Source organism: Tursiops truncatus, chromosome 11 (genome assembly GCF_011762595.2).
Source record: "Tursiops truncatus isolate mTurTru1 chromosome 11, mTurTru1.mat.Y, whole genome shotgun sequence".
Classification (NCBI taxonomy): Eukaryota; Metazoa; Chordata; class Mammalia; order Artiodactyla; family Delphinidae; genus Tursiops; species Tursiops truncatus.
This window is the reverse complement of record NC_047044.1, coordinates 100,852,151-100,868,157: the sequence shown is the minus strand read 5'-3', so window position 1 is coordinate 100,868,157 and position 16,007 is coordinate 100,852,151. Positions and strand designations below refer to the sequence as shown.

Here is a 16,007-nt window from a genome sequence, read left to right as displayed (position 1 = left end):
CTCCAGGACACCAGGCCCATTCCGTCACTTCACCCACCTCAAGAGCATCTTTGTTTTGGAGGTTTTCTCCTCTCCTCCATTCTACCAAAGCCAAGCCAAACTGCAAAGGTCCAGGCCCGGGACGCGTTGGCTGGCACTGAGGAGGCCTGGGCATCAGACTCAGAGCTCCTTCTGCAGCCGACACTCTGCCTCAGTTTCCCTGGAGTGGGAAAGGGGAACCAGAGCATTCTGTGGCCCAGACCCAGCAACAGCTCGGGTTGGGGTCAGCGCTGCCCTCGAGGTTCATCAGAGTAAGGCCAAACCCTGCAGGTAGGTATCCAGATGGGGCCCCACAGGTGGACAGGGCACCAGGTCCCAGAAGGCCGCCATGGCACACTGCTTCCGGGCAGGCAGATGGCGGCTGGGCCACTTCCCGAGCCAAGACAGGCAGCGAAAATGGCTTCCAGGTAAAGGTCTCACCCCTCCCCAGGTATCCCACCCTGTGGTCAGGTGCAATCCCACGTGTAGGCGGTGGAGGGTGGGTGCAGGAGCTGGAGAACAGGGGCGGGACTTGGGGCCTGGGGCTGTCGGTACATTCCCCTGCCGGGAGGACGCCGGGGAAGTGCAGGGGCCCAGCCTCCCCAGCTCCGCAGCCGCCGTCCCCCCTGCCTCTGGGAGAGGCCCTCCAGTCCACCCGCTCTGCCCTCACAACCAGAGTCTCTGCTGGTGCCTCCTGGCATCAACTCCTCCTGGACCGAGAGTAAACTCAATGCCACCAGCAGGGGACATCCCCAAGGCACCCAAAGAATGTTACTGTCCTTTCCTTAAACATCCAGGATATCTGACTTGATTACAGGGAAATCCAGGCATTGCCAAGCTCAAATGGGGTCCAGTCTGAGATATTCCAGGGGTTTGTAACAGAAACGTGATATTCCGATATAATTATAAGGATACAAAGTCACAGAGCTGAGCACTTCACGAAGGCTAGCCAGTCCTCCAGAGGGCTCACATCCTAGGCCGGGAAGCTCGGCTGGTGTGGACTGGGGTGGGGAGGTAGGGTGGGAACACCAGAGGCAGGTCTCTCTTCCCCCAGACCCCTAATACCTCCTCTTTCAGCCTCACGCCCACCCCCCAACAGCACTCCACAGCTTCTCACGCTCTGCCAACCTGCTCAGGTCTGTCCCTGAGAACAGAATTCCGTCTCCTCAGCTGGGGCTAATCCTTCCCCTCCTGTCCCTACCCCACTGCCTACTGCCTTCGTCCACTCTGCTTCATCCACAGCCCCCCGCCCATCCATTCCCACTCTCTCCTGTGCCGACAACCCCATCTCCTCTTTTCTCACTCACAGCCGAAACTCCTGCAAGAGTGGCCCTCACGTGCCCCCACTGCCCGCCAGCCACTCTCGGCATCACGCAGTCTGACTGCACGGCAGTCGCCCCGAGCCGACTCTCAGGTCCCCTGAGAACCAGGTCGTCACATCCAGTGGGACTGCTCTCGGTTCCCACCTCCCCTCCCCACCGCCCCACCTGACGCTGACAGCAGTGGCCTCCCCTCGCCCTCCACGAGCCCTCGGGCGCAAGGCTGTCCTCCCTCCCGGGCCCCTCTGGCTCTGTCTCCTGTTTTACCTGCTCCTCCGTCCTCAGCCCGACATCGTCCCCTCCCTCTGTTCTCTCTCCCTAGTAATTTCATCCATTTCCACAGCTTCAAATATCACCTCTAAATGAACTCTAATCCTGCACGTATGCTGGGTATCTCTCCGTTAGCCCTCCAAATCCACCCTCTATCCTTCCCACCTGGATAGCCCCTCCCACCTGGATAGCCCCTCCCACTGGATAGCCCCTCCCACCTGGATAGCCCCTCCCACCTGGATAGCCCCTCCCACTTAGGTAACCCTCCCCACCTAGACAGCCTTTCCCATGTAGATCGCCCCACCCACACAGATATCACCACCTACCTAGATAACCCCTCCCACCTAAATAGCCCCACCCACCTAGATAGCCGTTCCCGTCTAGATAACCCTTCCTACGTAGACAGAGGGCTTTCTTGCCCTCCAGCTTTTGTAGAATAAACCCCTTCTTCTCTCTCGCCTGGACGATGGCAACAGCCTGGGAACTGTCCGTCCACCTGTGGTCTCAGACCACCCCTTCACCCTCTACCCTGCCACCTGACGAGGCTCCTGGAAGAGCAGTTCTGGTCCACCTTCCCCTGGCTCGAACACTGAATATGGACTTGAGCAGCCCACCGAAACCGAATGGGGTGCAAACTCCAGCCTGCTGCAAGGGCTATCCACACATTCCCTTACCCTGCCGTTCCGGCCTTCTCTCCACTCCTCCCCACACATTGCCTGTGCGCTAAGCAAACTCCACTCCCCATTCCTTTAAAATCCAGTGCACGAGGCTGTCACCACCATGCTTCCTGCTGGGAACGTAAGCCCTCCTCTCTACCCTGTTTCTGCCCACCCTTCAAGGCTCAGCTCTTCAGCCCCGTCCTATGTGCTTTCTCCATTTACTCCATCTGAGTGTACCCCCTCCTTCTTTAACCCGTGAGCCCTTCGTCTGTGTCTCCCTGTAACGTCAAGCATGTTCTGCCCCTTATTTCAGCTGTGGGTATCTGTGCATCTTTCTTCCTACTGGACTACACACTCCCCAAAGGATGGGACAGCTGAGGGGCCGCCACCCTGAAGGTCTCCTTGGATCCAGCGATCCTGTGAGCAGACTGCCTTACACAGAGCAGATGCCCAAAACATGGTGAGAATGACTAACTGCCCCAATTCTGGGAGGGGAAAACCAACTTAGGACTGTTTTCACCAAAATTGGCATGAGATTCCCCATTTTCAGGGCATTTCACAGTCAGTTTATCCTGAGAAAAGGCTCCCCATCTCCTGATCTTTCAGACAGCGGGGCACAGGTCAGAAACTTTGCCTTTTAAATGACTGAAAAACAGAGGCGCAGAATCTTCTCCACTGCAGACCACATGTGACATCTGAGTCACTGTAGTGCCCTCGGATGTGCAGCTCAGAACCCCAGGACGTCTTGGGCAGCTAGACAAGGTGACAGAGGCTTTGACCTTGGAGACACACTGTGCAACATTTCAGCTCTGGACAGCGGCCAGGACACACCTGTGAGCAGGACCAGGGAGGGGATGGGAAGGCAGAGCCCACAAGAGGGGGATTTACTAAAAGTTGGATTAAACTAAGTGTATCGGCCCGCGAAGGGCCTGACCTGCATTCCGTCTTAGCACGCTCACCTCTGCTAATCTAAGAAAGAACGCACACACGCCCCAGCAGAACCCGCCAATCAGGGAGCTGGGCAGCAAGAGTGGCTCGGCAGCCACGAGGCGGGAGGCCTGGGCCTGGGTCAGGACACGGAGCCCTGACAGACGATACAGTCAGGCTACAGGAGGAGCCCAGACCAGGAGACAGGGCTTCTAGCTATTCTGGCCCAGAAAGCCGTCTAACCTCAGTAGGGCTCCTGTAGGAATAAATGGTAGAACACAGAAGAGCCCACCTAGGTAAACAGAAGAGGAAGTCTACCATACGATATTCTGTCAACAGCTTCCCTAACCAGGCAAGTTGTTCAAATTTTCTAAGCCCAGGTTTCCTTATCTGAAAAAATGGAAATAATAAAACTCGTCCCATTACTCCAATGGGTTTAAAAAAAACAAACTGCTGATACAGTAGATGTGAAGAGGATTTAAAAGGTATTTTAAAACAATCAGAAAGTAAAATGATGTTATTACTTTCAGACACAACAATTATTGGAAGAAATAGCCACCCCCAGTTTGAAAGGGTTTCCTGAGTCACTAATTGGTCCTCCATCTCCCCAAGGGGCCACCAAGTGTTACTGTCGCCTTCCCCTCCTCCCGATTTCCTGACTCCCTCCCCGGGTGTCCCCTGTTCCTCACACACCTTTCCCTCCCTCGCCTAGACTGCAGCTGTGTGAGGAGTAGGCAACAGCCCTGGGCCCGGCTTTCCCCCCAGGCAGCCCCCGGGCTGGAGACAGAGGCCCCCTCACCAGCTACCTCCTGGCCACACTGCCCCTCCACCAGCGCAGAAGCAGGGCCGTGGGGGGGTCTCACCCGGCCACACGGCATCCATCCTCTCCCAGGGTCCTCGCGGTTCCCAGGTGTGGGCACTCCTGGACTACGGACGGGCAGATGGGGACAGAAAGACAGATCAAATAGCTCTGTCTTGCCAGATACCCGTTTCCTGCCGTTACAAAGCCCAGGTGGCAGGAAGGTGAGCGCTGAACTGGATGTGGACACCTTCATTATTTGGGGGAGGGGGGAAGCATCAGTTACTCCTCCAGCAGCGCTGGATTGTTAAACACCTAATTAAAGTATAAATTCTGACACCAGCCCTGGGAGCCCAGGGAACAGACTGGACCCTCACTACCGCCACAGTGGAATTTCTTGATCCGATATCCTCGTCTACACAGGATTCTACTGGGGGAGGAGCCACACAAGGAAATGGGCTCTTCTAACCAAAAAGCCGTAATTCAGACCCAGCATCCACTCCTAGGTCTATACCCTACAGAACTGAAAAGAGGAACTCAGATACTCGGACTAACTAACCAACCTCACGTGCTTCCTTTTAACTGCATCATTTATCACGTGGACCATTTATCAGGGGAACTGCAGCATTATTCACAGTAGCAAAAGGTGGAAGCAGCCCAAGTGGCCATCAACTGACAAATGGATAAGCACGATGTGGTCAGTTCATACAGTGGAATATTATTCAGCCATGAAAAGGAATGAGGTTCTGCCACCCATGATACAATGTGGACGAGCCCTGAAAACACCATGCAAGTGAAATCAGCCAGACACAAAAGGACAAACATTGTGTGATTCACCTTATATGAAATATCTAGAATAGGCAAATTCGTAGAAACAGAAAGTAGACTAGATGTTACCAGAGGCTGAGGAGAGGGAGGAATGGGGAGCCGTTACTTAGAGGTCACAGAGTTTCTGTTTGGAGTGAAGAAAGGGTTTTAGGAATAGCCTGGGAATGGTCGTAGAACACTGTGGATGTAGTTCATGCCACTGAACTGTGTACTTAAGAATGGTTAAAATTGAAAAGTTTGTTTTATATATTTCATAATAAAAGAAATTTTAAAGGTCATCATTCACATCTTCAACTACCAGTAGATGTGACTGATAGACTTAGCTTTGCTGAGATAGTTAAAAGAAATAAATCTTAAAATCACTTTTCATGTCACTGAAAGTGTGACCTCAGCTCCAAACGACACCCAGGTCCCTAACTAACCTCACGTGCTGCCTTTTAGCTGCAACATTTATCACGCGGATCATTTATCAGGTGAACTGTCACAAAAGACCTAGATCTGAACGCAGGGAATGCGCTGCCCTCGGTGAGACGACACAGGTGAGCCCCAGTGACCAAATTAACATCAATTCGGTTACTGTCAGTGACACACGGGGTTACAGGGGTCGGGGCGGGTATGGGGAGCGGCTGCCAGTGGGTGCGGGGTTTCTCTTCGGGATGATGAAAATATGCACGAACTGGACAGTGGTGATGGTTGCACAGCCCTGTAAAAATACTCAACTTCATTGGACTGTACACTTTAAAGGCATGTGAAGCGTATCTCTTACAGTAAGTGAACTATATCTCCACCAAGATGTCCTTTAAAAATCGATAAATGCATAACGCATGCAGTCAGGGTGCTCAGCCTGCAAGGACGGGCCCCGAGCTCATGAGAACCTCGTTGGAGAATGGAGGGCCTTACTTCCAGGAGGGAGTTACTGGGAAGACGTTCCAAGAACGTGGTGAAGCGAGGCCCCGCCACGAAGCGGTCGTCTCAAAGCCAAGGCTGGACAGATGGAGGTCCCCACTGGGATCTGAGGACCAAGCAGGGTGCAGGCAGGAACCTCGGGGACAAATGCACAGCTAGAGGAGGAGGCGGGAGGGGAGGCGTGTGGAGCGACCACGGGGCAGAAGCAGCGTTCCGCTACTTGTCCACCACAGTGACCAGCAGAAGCCGGAGCTTTCACAGAGCAAATCCAAGCCAGGCTCCGCCAGGCTGGCTCAAGGTCATCTTTCCTCAGCCCCACGTGGAGAGAGAAGCGAGACAGCACATGCTTGGGAAGTCCAACAGACCTGAACTTAATTCCCGGCTCCAACAGCGTCTGGATGACCTTGGCCACGTTACTCAAGACCACTGGTCCTTGGTTTCCTCATCTGAAACATGTCATTAATACCCACCCGTAGGACGGGCGTAGGACGCAATGCTGGACACGCTGACGTCCGGTACGTGGCAGCTACTGCCTCTGCCCCGTCTACAAATACAAAACGATGGACGCTGCCCTGCAGTACAGATTATTTTTAAAATAAAAATAAAAACGTGGTCGGCCCCGTAGGTCACAGGCCCAGAGGCTGGGAGGCGGGTGTCGAGGGGAGCAAGGTGCAAACTGAAACGCACGTTTCCCAGCACGCTTTTTGTTCTGTTTTGTTTTGTTTTTGCGGTACGCGGGCCTCTCACTGCTGTGGCCTCTCCCGTCGCGGAGCACAGGCTCCGGACGCGCAGGCTCAGCGGCCATGGCTCACGGGCCCAGCCGCTCCGCAGCATGTGGGATCTTCCCAGACTGGCGCACGAACCCCCGTCCCCTGCATCGGCAGGCGGACTCCCAACCACTGCACCACCAGGGAAGCCCTCCCAGCACGCTTTTTGACGATGAGATTGTTTTTGCTTCAGGAAACTAAAGGCTAGTCTGTCACTTAAGGTGTGGAATTAAAGCCCTTTCCTATTTTGCTTGGTGTCTTAAGATGCCGGATGGAGCTGCTCCCTCCCGTTACCTACAGACTACCAGCACTTTTGCTGTGTACCTTTAAAAAGTAGTTTATTTTCCAAAGCCAAGGTTTACATTTGAAGCAAAGTTCTATTTGCCAGGCAGCCTGTCCTCCCGTACCGAGGAGTGACGTTTAGGTTTGGGGAATTCATGTTGGAAAGTGAGGACAGACTGAGTGGCCCGCCAGGCTGCGTCCTGCTCTCAGTGGCCCTATCTTCGCATGTTTGGACCAGCAGAGGACTTCTGGCCAGTTCAGAAGGCAGAACCCCGGGCCTCAGGCTGCAGGCGGGGATCACGTGCCAAGGCCGTGAGGAAGCCCTGCCTCCCGGGGTCCTGACCCTCAGGCTGGTCCCACAGTCCTGGGACCCCGCTGACTCAAGAAGAGCTCAGAAGAGCTGCCACCATGCAGTGATTTACACTCGCCCTCCCATGCGGAGCCTCGCGGCCGCCCTGCAAAGCCAAAGCCCGCGGGCTAAGGATCACTGTCTCCATTCTACGGATGAAAAGCAGGAGACCTGACTCCTTCGAAACGCTCAGAGAGAGAGTCAAAGACTGCGACCCAAGTCATCTTCTAGGTGTGGCCTTATTTACTTTTCTTTCTTTCTTTCTTTCTTTTTTTTTTTTCTTTACTTTTGCTAACTAACACCTTTGAAAGGTTTTAGCCCAACATGGCTTATTTTGGAAGGAGAAAAATATATAAATGACTGAACATGACACAATGGTTACAAAGTAAATAGAGCTTAATTGAGTAATCAAGTCAACATTTCTCAACATTTCTGCCCACAGGCAATACGGGGAAGAACATTCGTTTACTGTCTGGATTTTGGCTTGCTTCTCTAAAAGACAGGAGACAAGATTATTTTATTTTCCCTTCAGCTAGTTTCCAGCGGGCAGCGCCACGCGTAGCCGAGTGTATTAAAAGAAACCCCTGTTGGCAAATGGGCAGCTTGAATATTTCATGAAATTGTGGCAACACTGTGTTCTGCGATGGTGGCTTCCTCCAGGGATCTCAGAGGCTACACCTCCGAGAGTGAGTCGGGCGCAGGCCCTGTCTTAAAGCTAGAGACCAGGTCAGCCTCACAGGCCTTCCGGTCTCTGGGAGCATCAGGTCAGATGCCAAAGGCTTGGGGATGGTGGGAACGTCGGAAGGAGGCCCCAGATGATCCCTTTCCCATGCCGAATTTAGACCTCTCCTTACCTAAATATGTCCCGGGAAGAGGAGGGGTCCGAGGGGACCAGCCCAGACAAGGGAGCAGGGGAGCCTTTGTTCCCACACCTTGGTAAACTCGGGGGCAGCCTGGCCTCTGGCCGCGGCAGCCTGACCGCCCCGGGCTTTCTACCTGTTCTACCTGCAGTTCACCTGCACGTCCACCCGCCCTGTGGTTTCTATGCAAAGTCTGCCGGTCCACAAACAGCCCCCAACCCCTCCCCAAGGCAGCCCGACAGCCCAGCCTGGCCTCTCCCTCAGGGGCCGAAATGAGCCCTGACTGGGGCAGAAAGGAAGTGAGCAAATAAAAAGGCCTGGAGGCACGTCCGTTCGCAGACAGAACAGTGATCTGAGTTTTGCAGGGGTTTCCTGTGGACACGTATGAACCTTTACCCTGTTGTCTAAGATGACTCTTCAATCCTCCCAGTGAGAGGCAGCCCCCAGCTCTGTTTCCAAACCTAATACCTCAGACATGACTTCAGCCAGAACAAAGGCAGCGTCGGCAGAGGAGGCCGGCGGAGAGGGTAAGAGGGTTACCAGGCAAAGGCTACCCAGAAACACCGGTCGATGCGTTCAGAGCACCAGCGTGCACCACGCACGTCAAGAGGTGGCAGGAGGGCGGAGAACCGAGGCTGGGTTCCAGTCCCGCCCCTCCTGGGTGACCCTGCAGGAGCCTGTCTTCTCAACTGGAAACGGAGTTTGTTCCTCAGGTTCCTTTGCCCATAAAACCTCCTGATCCTAGAGAGTAAATTCCCGAAGAGACGCATTTACTCTAGGTCTGCCTGACAACCCTTCAGAGAACATGAGTGCGGAACCGCCCCCTCCTTGCCCCGTCTCTCTCTCTCTCTCTCTCTCTCTCTCTCTCTCTCTCTCTCTCTCTCACACACACACACACACACACACACACACACACACGAACACGCACAGCACCTGAGCACCACGGTGAAGCGGCCGTGCGGTGGCGGCCTGGCTGGGGCCTGGGGGAAGGGACCGTGGGATTTCGAGCTCTGGCCGGTTGGCCCCCTCTGCCTCACCTCTGCCCAATGCCAAATCCCCAGCATCTCCGGGGAAGTGAGGGCCAATTTTCAACCTCTGTTTCCCTCCTGACATGCGGGCCCAAACTGCCCTCCTCTGTCCCGTGGATCCCCACTTAGATTAACTCAGTTCCACAAGTAGCGGCTGTGTGCCCCACGCTCCCCCAGATACCCCAGGGAGCTGGGTCTCCTCCTGCGGCCCCTGAGGCCCACTCACAGCTGTGCCTCCCGGGTCCCCTGCCCACGGCAAGGAGGCAGCGAGGCCCCCGGGGCCCCAGGTCAAGGCCTGGCCTTAAGCAATGGGCACCCCATCTGGGACCCGAGCCACACACACACAGGAGTCACGTCAGCCCCCATTCTGCGTCCCCCCCAGGGATGCGGGGTAGTCCCTGCGTCCCGGCTCCGAAACAGCGCTGAAGGCCCTCCGTTTTCCCAGGGGCGTCCTGTCATTTTTACTTGTTTTGTACAGTACCTAACCTTGAGGTTCATGTAAACAGGTGTTTACTAAATTATTTTAATAATGACAGCCATGGCTGGCAGTGTTGTTTCATTATCAGAACGTTTAGCACTTATGTCGTCAAATATTCACCCCATGATATTTTGCACAATTCCCCGTGGCTTTTTTTTTTTTTTTAATCAGTCTTCTGCTCTCCTCTGCACAGCCCACCATCAACTTAGGCAACCGTGGGGACAGAACCTAGGAGGAGGATAATCAGTGCGATTACCTCGCTAAGTGCTGTAGTTGCTAAGTCTCCAGGTATTTCCCAAACAGTCCATCAGCTTTCTTTAGTCCACCCTGGAAAATAAAGTCATCTGCCGATTTTGAAAGCAGAGCGCAGATTCCAGAGTCCCCACGGGGACCAGCGGGATGCTACTGGCCGACTGGTCACCACCACATGGCAGACCCCCCAGCAGGAGGTTCCCAGGGACAGGACGAGGGTGCTCCAGCCACGCCCGCACATTCTCAGCTCCTCCACGGCCAGGGCTCTCGGACCCAGGAACTCGCTACAACAACCGAGAAAGCGGAGCGAAGAAAGGGATAGAAAAGAAACCCCCGGGAGCTGGAACACAGCACTGAAAGTTAGAACAAATCTCAGTTACTTCCTAACCCAGGTCTCGGGAGCTCTGCTGCCATTACCCAGCATGGGAGCAGCCAGATTCGTAAACAGCTGTGACGTGTACCCAGTTGTTGTTGTGTTTTTCCCCTAATAAAGTTAGGAAAATGTCTCCTTGCCTTTGAGCTGACAAGCTCTGCAACCCTACCGGCCAGGCTTTCCAGCTCCCACACTCCAGGTTGGCCCCAGGCTGGGCCTGGGACCCCCGGGCCCCTCTGGTTACCAAGCCCTGGTGAGAAAATTAATACGGGGAGGAAGTTAATATAGGGCGTAACGGGTTCAGGCAAGCAGGATGCGGCCTGTGCTGGAGATCAAGGCGAGGCTGCGGCAGGAGGGCGAAATCCAAAGTGGGTTCGTTACCGGAGAGAGGGTGAGAGGTTGGCGAGGGCGGGTCGTGCCGGGGGCCCCTGGTGTGCGCGCGGCGGGCACTCTGGTCCTCGGAGGCCTGCGCCCTGGGGCAGGCACGCAGACCGAGGCACAGCAGCAAGGAGTGCCCTGCGGAGCCTCGGCCCCCTTGCCCAGCCCTGCAGGTGCCCCTCCTGACTTCCAAGCCCTGGGGCGCCACCTCCTGGAAGAGGCAGAAAGCACACCCCCTCTGGTCTGGGGGCTGCATTCATCCGTCAAGCGTCCAGGCCCGCGCTAGGAGGTGCGGATGCAAAGACCCCCACCCAGGGGCCTCAGACCCCCACCCAGGACGTCCCTGCGTCTCCTTCTGCATCTTACACCCAGAAGAACCCACCTCGGGCAGTTTTAAATCACAGAGAAAACAGAAGGAAGAGTCCCAAGTCACCCCCGAGACTCAGGGGCCAACGGCTCACCATCTACTGTACCTGCAGCATCTACCTGTAGAGAACCGTTCACCCAAGGCGAGGCACCGACGTGCCACGGTGTCAGGGCTGCATCACCAGTATTCCTGTCTGCTACGCACCGGGTCCCCAAAGGGCTCTAGGCTCTCGTGCAATCTATTTAAAATAGCTTTTCCTTATTCAGTGTGTGTGTGTGCACATTTAAATACTGTTAGCATGTGCTCCATGGAAATAAGGAACGATTGATTCTTGTAATATATTCTATTGTATAGTACTCTGATAGCCTGGAAAGTATGTGAACAGTATTAGGAACAGTATCTGGAACCCCAAGAGCCCTGTTTCTCTGGGCTCCTCCATGCAGAGCCCAAGAAGCAGCAGCTAATGTCGTGCCTTCTTCAACCTGTGCAAGCTGAGGTGCACTAACAGCGCTCTCTGACCACCGATCATGACTATTATTACTTTACTGTGATGATAATAACCGTTCTGCTGCATCGCTAAGCAGTGCTCTGAAAAGAAAAGCACAACGTGTCTTCCACTCCCAGAACGCGCTTCCCCCTCTGCCTTGTCTCCAGCAGATAAGGGACGTTCTGATGTTTTATTTGTTAAATGGTTGACTATTAAGAAACTCATTTGCTAGCTGGAGGCTGCAATGGAAAATCAGCCCCGAAAAGCGGGAGGCTGGTGTGGGACCAGAGCAGATGGGGTGCTGGAGGTGAGGGGAGGCTCACGAGCCCCTCGCTGCCTGAACCCAGGGTGGGGGGCCAGCCCTCAGGGAACCTGCGGGCTGTTCCAACGTGCTGACCCCCGTGTCCACACCCCGACCCCCAACACACACACACACACACACACACACACACACACACCACTGCAAAACTGGGGCAAAAGGCCTTGCATTGAGCTACTCGAGTCTGTCAGGAAGAGGAAGATGTAACCCCCGCCCCGGGCAACTTCTCCAGCCTTGCACTCCGCCGTCACCACCCGGCGCAATGCTCCCTCTTCCCTCTCTGCTCCTGAAACCCTACCCCTGGGTACGTTTCATCGCCCCATTAGTTATGAAGCCACAGCAACCCCTTTCCGGCAGACGTCCCTGCTTCTCCAGGTCTGCCCACCCACCTCCGTCACCCTCCTCCCCTCCTGCCCCAGGAAGACCCAGCCATGCCAACGACAGGGCGCGGGGAGGTGGAGGGGAGGCCGGGGTCCTGGGGCTCTTACACCTGAGAACCGCATCCGGGAAAGGAGGCAAAACTGCTCTGTGAATTATATAATCACTGCGGCTTCAAGGGAGAGAAATGGGATCCAGGTTGCCATAGTGTTTGTGGCGTGTGGCTGGGAAGGCGGCGCCCGGCCATGCTCCCTGCTGCCGGCCCCTCCATCTTCCCCACAGACCTCGCGGGGCCACGGCTCCTACTCTGAGTGTCTGCTCCCTGCACACGGGTGGGGGGGCGCGCTGGGGCACCAAGGGGCAGAAGGAAGGAAGGAAAGGGCCAGAAGGGGTTTGTCCTGCACGGGGAAGAGGCCTTGCGAACGGTTCAGGATTTGCTGAGGATTACCACCACGTGAATAATAATCATGACCACAGGCCACTGCCATTGTCAGGGACAGCGAGGACGTGGCCACTGGGCTCTCCCCCTCAAGGCCGCCTGGACTGAGCTGGGAGCCTGGAGGGGAGAAAGTCATCCCTGCTGTTCACAAACATCACCCTTTCTTTTGTGTCCCTCCTGGCCTCCCTCCGAATCCATCCACAACTCCATCAGGAAGGGGACAGGGGAACAGGTAGGGGTGGGGCACGGGCTAGAGAAATCCAGGGACAGAGCTTCCCTTGTGACCCCAAAGCCCTGGCTCACCCTAGAACCCACGACCCTTGACACAATCCTTCCACCAAAAGAGGCCCAAATTCCCCCACTGCTGCCCAAGCTGGAGATGAGTTTCAGGTTGGACGGAGACCAGGGAAGCTGCTTGGCAGCCTCTGGCTCTAAAGGGTGGGGGCTCTGCCCGCTAGCGGTGGGGCTGGGGGCCTAGGGAGGGAGGAGGCTGGAAAGGAGAGGGAGGGATGGAGACAACCCCTCCACCAGGCTGTCCTCAGAGAAGCCCTTGATATGCCCAGGAAGTAGCAGGACCAACAGCGACAGGTATGGAGAAGGAAGAGATTGGAAGGAAGAGTGTAAACAGGGGGGCTTGGGAAACGGGGAGACAAGAGAGCCTGCACCCAGAGGCAGAGGAAGCCACGGGGAAGGCAGAGACGGAGCTGGAGGCGGCCACACTCCAGCAAAACCGTCCCTCTCTGCTCCATCATAATCTTAATTGCCGAGCAGTGCCCAAAAATAATAACTTGTTAATACGGGCGGCGGGGGTGGGGGGCGGTGAGGGAGAAAGTTTCCAGGAAGTGGGGAGTTGCCTGAAAGCCTTTCCCTCTTTCAGGGGGAGCTGCTGACACTTGATGCCAAGGATGGAGATACTGGGAAAACACTGGGCGACAGTGTGCAGCCGCGTGAGCTCGGCACACCCTTTTATTATTGCCTTAAAACATGAAAAAGCAGAGCCCACACACCGCCCGAATTCTAAACGCTGACATCCTCAGGTGCTAGCCCACATGTGGGTGCGAATAAGAACACACGGGGCGTAGGCGCGCGGGGGTCAGCGGCCGCAAAGAGGTGGGTGGGTGTAGGTGAGCCGGAGAAGAGGGACACAGGGAGAGAGAGAGAGAAAGAGAGAGATGGGGGGGGCGGCGGTCCACAGGGAGAGGGAGAGAGAGAGAGAGGGGAAGGGAGGGGCGCCAAGACTCGAAGCCGCCCCCTTGGAGCGCGCTGCCCGGGCGGGGGCGCCGGCCGGCCTGGTGCGGGGCGCGCGCGCGCACTCCCAGCCGCGCCCGGGCGAGGCGAGGACCCCGGCCCACCGGGCTGGGGCGTCGCCGGCCGGGTAGTCGGGCTCTCCCGGCGAGCGCGAGCCAGCGAGGCCGGAGCAGACACTTGGGAACTTTTCCCCTCGCCCGGAATTCTCCGGACGCGCGGCTCGGGGGCCGCGGGCGCGGGCGGGGGAGGGGTGGGGATTTTCCGCTCGGGCTCCGCGCGGTTCGGCCGGGGTCTCGCGGGCCCCCGGCCGCTGAGGGAGAAGGACGCGCGGCGGGGACCGGCCGGGGCCGCGGGGCGCGCGGGCGAGGCCGGCGGGCGCGGCGGCGGGGTCCAGCCTTACCTTGGTGGTTTTCCTCCGGAATGTACATCCTCGTGTTTTCATTGACCATGGACCAAGAATTGTTTGAAAAGGAGAAGCCACAAAGAGGAAGAAATGTCAAACACGCCCGAGCGGGTCTGCACTAATCCCTGCTCCGAGGCCGGCGGCTTTCGTGCAAAATTCGAGGAAGCCGTGGATCTGCAGTCGCTCTTCTGCCCTTCTGATGATTACCTGATTCCCATTATTGCATCAAACACCAAAAACTGATCCTTTCCACTACTGCCTCCTTCAGTGAAATTGTAATGCATCCTCAGCACATCCGGGCCCCTTCCAAGAATTCAGCGCCGCACCTCTGGCGGCCACAGCATTTGAAAAAATAAATGGGAAGGCAGAGCGAGAGGAGGCGGAAGGGGAGAGGGGAGCGCGGACCCCAGGGCGGGAGAGGCCCGCCGGCCGCTGGCCTGAACCGTCTCCGCCCGCTCTCGGCGCGTCCTCCCCGGCCCTGCTCCGCTTTCCTCTGCCCGAAGGTCCGACGAGTCCCGAGGGCGAGGAGGCAGGAAGGCGCCGCCGCTCCGGGCCGCGCCGCGCGCCGCTCTGGCAGGAGCTGTTTCTGCAGAGGCGGCGAGAGGGAGCCGCCGGCAGGAGCGCGAAGCGCGGCGCTCACCCCGCGGCCCGCCGCCCCGCCCGCCCGGCGCGCCCCAGGCGGACGCTCTGAACGCTTCCAGATGTGGCGGCGGCGCGCGGGGCCGGGCGCACGGCGCGGGGCGCACGGCGCGGGGCGCGCGGCGCCGACTCGAGCCCGGCCCGAGACCCCGCTCGCCCCGCCGCCCGCGCCTCGGCCCGCGTGCCGCCCGGACACACCCCTCGCGCCCCGCCCCGGCCCCCGCGTCCTGCGCGGCCCCCTCGGCGGCGAGGCCTCTGGCGCGCAACTCCAGGAGGGGGGGGGGGGCCATCTGCCCACCTAGAGTCTCTGCGGATCGAGCCACTGCGCGAAACAGCAAAAGGAGCCGCGGCGCCACGGCTCTGTTTGGTGGATTACGACCAGGGCGGTTGCACGAGTGGCGTGGATGCGGAGAGACGGGGGCAGAGAGAGAGGGCCCGAGAGGCGGAGCCTCCTGGCGAGGCAGCGGTGCCTAGATGTCTGAGCAGACTAATAGACCCGGGTTTTCTTAATTCCTCCGAGGCCGCCGAGCACGTGTGCTACCAGGATATCCTCACCTTCTCCTCTTAATTATTTCTGCCACTCCGGCGGGAATCTGTTGAGCGCCTGTCCTTCCCGGAGCAGCAAACCTTCCTCCCAGTCACTCAGGCAGCCACTGAAGGTCCATGGCACCCCCTGCAGGTCCGGGCTCCTGAGAGCGGGGCTGCCTGAGCCCTGGCAGGGGTGCCTACAGCTCCCTCTTGGGAAAACGCCCCCCTTCCTACCCTCAGACCACCCCCCCTCCCCATCCGCACTCCTCCTCGGGGGAGCCCATCCAGCTCGGTGTGTCCAGCCCAGACCTCTCTTCCTGATCGCCAGGCTACCCAGCGCTCTCGGTCTCTGCTCGGAGGCGGACGGACATCTCAAACCTAACGTTTCCAAACGCCGAACTCCCTATTCTCTGTGCCAAACCTGCTCTTCAGCAGCTCCCCATCTCAGCGGATGGGCCCAAAACCTGGAGTCGTTCTTGACTCCTTTCTCTCTCATCCTCTCATCTGGTCCTTCGGGAAATCCTGAAGAATCGTGCATGTGACCACTTCTCAGTTCCCCTGTTGCTACCCCGAGGTCTGAGCCGACGTGGTCCCTCACCTGAGTTCCCGCAGAGACTGCTGCCCCGCGTCTACCCTCCCTCCCCTACTTTGGTATCTTCTCAATATGGCATCTAAAGGGACCTGTCCCAGCACCGCACTGCGCAAA

At 57.2% G+C, this 16,007-nt stretch overlaps 1 protein-coding gene across 10 annotated transcripts in view; it reads right to left on the bottom strand.

The window, feature by feature from the left end:
- The window catches only part of CACNA1C (calcium voltage-gated channel subunit alpha1 C), a 485,400-nt gene extending 470,477 nt beyond the window's left edge, over positions 1-14,923 (bottom strand). For 6 of the 10 annotated variants that reach the window (XM_033867261.2, XM_073789181.1, XM_073789182.1 and 3 more), the window contains exon 1: positions 14,132-14,922. In XM_033867261.2, the coding sequence (XP_033723152.1) occupies positions 14,132-14,180 (49 nt within the window). In that variant the 5' untranslated portion in view covers positions 14,181-14,922. Of the gene's footprint in view, positions 1-14,131 lie in introns of all 10 variants that reach the window. The other 4 variants (XM_073789178.1, XM_073789179.1, XM_073789180.1 and 1 more) reach the window with 2 other exon arrangements.
- Between the last annotated feature and the right edge of the window lie 1,084 nt (positions 14,924-16,007).